We start from the raw sequence: 5,120 nt of genomic DNA on the forward strand, positions 1-5,120 counted from the left end.
CACCGTGGCCCTTGACGACGTTCCCGCCTCGGCCTTCTGACGGCTCTAGACGCCGCCCGACGCCCGTCATCTCCTCGCCCGCAGCGAAGCCCTAGACGCCGTCGATGCCCGTTCCTCCACCAGTCCCGAGACCGACGCCCGTGCCTCCACGACTTGGCATCTTCAACCGCCGTCCGCCAGCTTGGTTTTGTGGCGCAAACCAAGAAACCCGCCATCCGTCGGCGCTTGTGCCCTCGATCCAGGAGTGGACGCTACAGCTGCCGCCCGGCCCGAGCTCCGGTCCCGGCTGCCCTTCACCGCCGTCCACCGCACGGTCCATCGGCCACAGCACCTCCACGGCAGCTCTCCGTCGACACTTGACGCCCGTGTACCTGCAACCAAAGACCAAGCAAACGATCACACCGCACGGTTGACAATTTACTTATCACAACTAAAAGTGAGTACTCCACATTCCTCAGATTGCAGCTCTAATAAGTCTCGAACTTGTGAGATTGTGTAGGGTCAGGAAACCAGAAACTCGCTCCACTCTCTGCACCATAGCTGTTTACGGGCAGACGGAAAAGAAATTAAATCTCCAATACAGACACAATGACGCAGGACAAGAAACAAAAAACTGAAACTGCAAGAAGTAGCAAAACCGAAATGGGCCAGCAAAACCAAGAGCCCACATCGTGCCTGCGTGCTTGACAATTTTCGAAACACAGCACGAATCTTGAAAAAATCTGAGCCGCCAAAAGTGAAAATAAGGTACATAATCATCCGAGTGACATATAGAAAAACCAAAATTAAAAGATTGCTTTTTCATCCTTATTCTTTTTCAAGTACAGCAACTGTATACATACTGTAACACACATAATCAAGCATGTACAGTATTCGCTTTTGCAGCTCATGATTCCAGAAGCAGCCGTGAATAATCGGAGCATGAAAACGTATGAGTACATACAACAGATTGCATTGCTTGGTCTTACTACAGGCCGGAAAAATTCACAGAGATGTGCGTAGACGTCATGCATCATCGTCAGGTTGAAGCAAGCAAAGCCGCCCGGCCGCCAGCCCGCAGCAGCAGCATCACATGACAGCGCAGGGGCCGTCGGGTTGGGCATCCTCGAAGCAGAAGTCCCGCTTGTTGCCGCGGCACTGGCAAGGCGTCCAGGGCGGGCACGGGCATGGCGGCGGAGGCAACGGACAGCACACCGGTTGGGGCGGACAGACCGGCCGAGGCGGTGGGCATGGTGGCGGCGCCGGCTTGCAGGAGCGGCATTGGCAGCAGGGGCGCGGCGGCGTAGGGCAGCTGGACGGACACGCCGGCTGCTGGTATGGGTAAGGGCACGGGTACGGATACGGATATGGGTAAGGGACCAGCTTATCGCATGGGGCGGGGTCGGGCTTTTTTTTGGGTTTCTTCTTGCACTTGTCGGTATCATCAATGGGCGGCGGCGGTGGCGGTGGCGGTGGTGGCGGAGGCGATGGCGGTGGCGGTGGTGGTGGTCGCTTCGGCGGCGGTGGCACGATCTCGATTTTGGTCACGAAACAGCCGGCCTTGCACCGGAGCTTGCAGCAGAGCTGGATGGCGTCGAAGGGCCCGGTGACGACCACCTTCTCTTTCTCGTACACCACCTTCTCGAAGACGAATCCGCAACGCTCTGCGTGCAGGCGTGAGTGAGTGAGTGGGTGGGTCAACCGGCAGACCAAATTTGATGCGATAACCATGACAACGACGATCATCGAAGAGTTTATCTGATGGGACGAAGACGAACATGGTCATCAACGACCTAGCTGGTGTCGATGTCATTAGCTAGTTTAATTTCTGCTACTACGAACCTTGGATGCAGCAGAGGATCTTCTGGATCTTGCTTCTGCAGCGGCCGCATGACAGGTCCAGCGTGATGACTACCGTCGGCATCTCTGCAGGACAGGAGTGAGAAACCAACAAGACATATGCATGCGGCCTTTTTCACCAGAATGACCTTATTAATGGTTTCAAAAACTCAAATCAAGACAGAGAAAGAAATCCAGAACTAAGCATCTATCGATTGGATCATCTATAAGTGACAGAGAAAACCAATTCGCGCTCTACCTCACAAGGCTATCTTCAAGAAATGCAGGTTGCTCACATAGCAACTGGAGCAGTTCAGAGCATGGGGCAGTCTTATCAGACAAAAGATGGACCAGTGAGGTGTGTCCGTGGTCGTGCCTGTGCTGATCTATATATGTAGCACATACGACCGTGTGGTTTTCGACGAGGATAGCTTCTCAAGGTTGTTACACGTCTCCAATTGCACCTAATATGGCTATAGTACTATATATCCTTTGGGACCTATATGGCTAAACATTCCGTGATCTTCACCCCACATAAAGTGGCCTAGAGCCAAGGGCATTATGGTATATATAAGAGGTACCTAAATTTACTAATAGCATATCTAACATGCACCTTTCTAGTTATAATAATAGTACAACCTTTCATTGCACCTATCTAAGAATGATAAAAATGTATTTTTCACTCTGGAGATTACTACATCTTTCGCCTTGTCGAAAAAAACCCGAACAACATACCCTAGTTAAATTTACAAAGAAACTGGGCTGAATGTGCATGGTACTATAAATATATAGATGGTGGATTGAGTAATGCTTGTGGGTGCAATCCACATGCGCACTCCGTCTTCCTTGTTGTTTCGCCCCCATGCTCCTCCTCTTGTTGCATTTGGATGAAGTCTCTTGGATCGCGGGCTCAAGGTTTCAAACATTGTTAAAAATATGGGTATATAGTGCCTTCGAGTTGGAAACCATTATCCCCACTAATTAATGCAACAAAAGTGTGTATGTAACCTCTGCACCTAGCCAGGACTCCAGATCCAAATCAAAGTCGTTGATCATATACTAGGTACACCTCTTATTAGCACCTGCACGCAGCAATTTTATTATTAATGTCTAATCCATCCTTAGGAATGTTACCGTCTAACCAACCATTTTTTTTAAAAAAAATGTATGACCTCGATCATCAACATGCAAATTACATGTAAGAAAAGAACTAGTGCGTTCCTGATGCATAGATGTGCACCGCTCAATATAAACTCTGAGACGGCTAACTAAAAGGCATGAGATATCAGAGAGAGTCGGATTATAAATCAAGATTCATATGATGATCTTTAATTTTCTCCAGCCATGTGTTGGCCGCCATGAAAGATGAAACAACCACAACCACTCATGGTTCATGTTGCTCATCGATCATACATGCCCGGTCGCGGTAGCCGCCACATTTGTATACCTAGCCATCGACTCCATCTCGATGTAAATTAGGGTAAGGGGTACCTGCTGCTACTGGTGCTGGTCATGAGAATTGTAAACTCACGCCGCGTGCTTCAACTTTCACCAAAAGGCAGCTCATCATTCGCACTATGTTTCAAGTACCCTCCGAAAAAACCATCACTTTACAAGGTCTTGGTCATTTTCTTGGTTATATACTATATGCTTTAGCTGTACTAGATAGAGGAAGCAGCCAGACTGTTTGGTGGTACTCCAACTGGAAGGTGCGGTGTCCACCATATGATACCATAAATATGTTACTTACCTATGTATAAAGTGGCTTCACGCGTCCAAGTTTAGTGTTTATTAGGAGCGTGACATGCGCACTTTAGGGTGGTTAAGAGAAGGTGCCAGCACTAGCTAGTAATGGGCCGGGAGACCATCGGAAGTTTCTCGGTAAGCCAGCAGTCGACATCGATAGCAGAATTATTGTTGTGCCGTCTGATGGCAGACCTTGTTTATATATGTGTGCGTCCGTGCTGTGTTATATATGGGAATGCCACTAATAGTTCATTTGCGCAGTGGAAATGAATTGGGATAGGCACGACATGGGATCTTTCGGATTCTGCAAGTAGTGCTGCATCCCCCACCCAAGATTGATGATGCCTCACCCGTCGGAGCTAGACCGTAGTAAATGTTGCACTAATATAGAATCATCACCGCTGGTTCGTATTACCATCCAGCAGTGATACCTCGAAGGATATCACCGCTGGGTCGTAATACAAACTGGCGGAGACGTAGATCGTAATACAATTTGGTGGTGATGCATTCACCATCCATTTTTTCCACTTACTCTCTCACTCCTCTTTCTTGGATTTTTTTCCCTCTCTCGGTCCTTCTCTCCTTTCCCCTCAAAGCTCCACCTCTCCCATGACACCCCCTCCCTTCTCCCATCCCTTCTTCCCACCTCTCCGCTCTCATATTCCCACGTCTCCCCCTTCCTCGCCGGCTCACCTCCCGCCGCCACCCCCTCTGTCCACCTTTCCCTTCATCCCCTTTCCTCCCTCCCATCCCCATCTCCGGCAGCCATCCTCCCCTCCCATCCCCTTCGTTCCCCTCCCATCCCCTTCCCACGCCTCGTCCCCTTCTTCCCAGTTCCCACACCGCCTCCACTACCATTCTTCCCTCCTTGCAGTGCCACCCCCTCCCCTCCCTCCTCTCCGTGCAGTGGCGCCCCAATCCACTGTCCCCTCACCTTCTTGCCTCCTCTCGTCTGAGCAGCGTGCGGAGCAGCGCGTAGGGCTGCTGCAGCACAGCACCCGCGTGCAGTGGCAACACGTGGAGCAGCGTGCGGGCGAGCGCGTGGGCAGTGGAGGCATGTGAAGCAACGCGAAGCACCAACAACATCTTCTAGAGCAACGCGTAGCATGGTGACGACAGCGCGAAGCAGTGCTTTTTCTTGTAATAGGGACAACACAACCAGTTATGGAACTAACAGTGATGGTCTGGAACCAGCAGTGATAGCCTCTTCCATTACCGTCGAGTTAAATCTAACACCCCCAAAACCGGTCGTGATGACTATTTTGAATCGATGGTGATGGCGCTCTAGAGTAGTGTTGGCAAATTAAATAAATCCAAGTTATACTAGTCTCTCTAAGGGTTTGGCTGGCTTACTATTTCTAAAAAACGAAGGGCTCTATTAGGATCCGTAGAATGGAAACCGGTCCAAAAAATGGACAATATTTTCACATTTTTGGAAAAACTATCTACCGAAATGCTGAATCTTCTCTCTCCACACATCCAGCAGCGCTAGGGCCGTGTCTACGCCAAAGGGGAATAGACCCATCCCTCTCTATAGTGATGCTAATGCTACAATA

At 49.9% G+C, this 5,120-nt stretch overlaps 1 protein-coding gene across 1 annotated transcript; it reads right to left on the bottom strand.

Annotated features, from left to right (window-relative positions):
* Positions 1–776: 776 nt before the first annotated feature.
* On the bottom strand, positions 777–2,254 carry LOC120683902 (protein PYRICULARIA ORYZAE RESISTANCE 21-like). Its single transcript, XM_039966004.1, has 3 exons — positions 2,078–2,254; positions 1,822–1,905; positions 777–1,643 (listed from the first exon to the last, which is right to left on the bottom strand). The coding sequence occupies exons 2-3, from the start codon at positions 1,901–1,903 to the stop codon at positions 1,069–1,071; spliced, it is 657 nt and encodes a 218-aa protein (XP_039821938.1). The 5' UTR covers positions 1,904–1,905; positions 2,078–2,254; the 3' UTR covers positions 777–1,068.
* Between the last annotated feature and the right edge of the window lie 2,866 nt (positions 2,255–5,120).

Source organism: Panicum virgatum, chromosome 7N, assembly GCF_016808335.1.
Source record: "Panicum virgatum strain AP13 chromosome 7N, P.virgatum_v5, whole genome shotgun sequence".
Lineage (NCBI taxonomy): Eukaryota > Viridiplantae > Streptophyta > Magnoliopsida > Poales > Poaceae > Panicum > Panicum virgatum.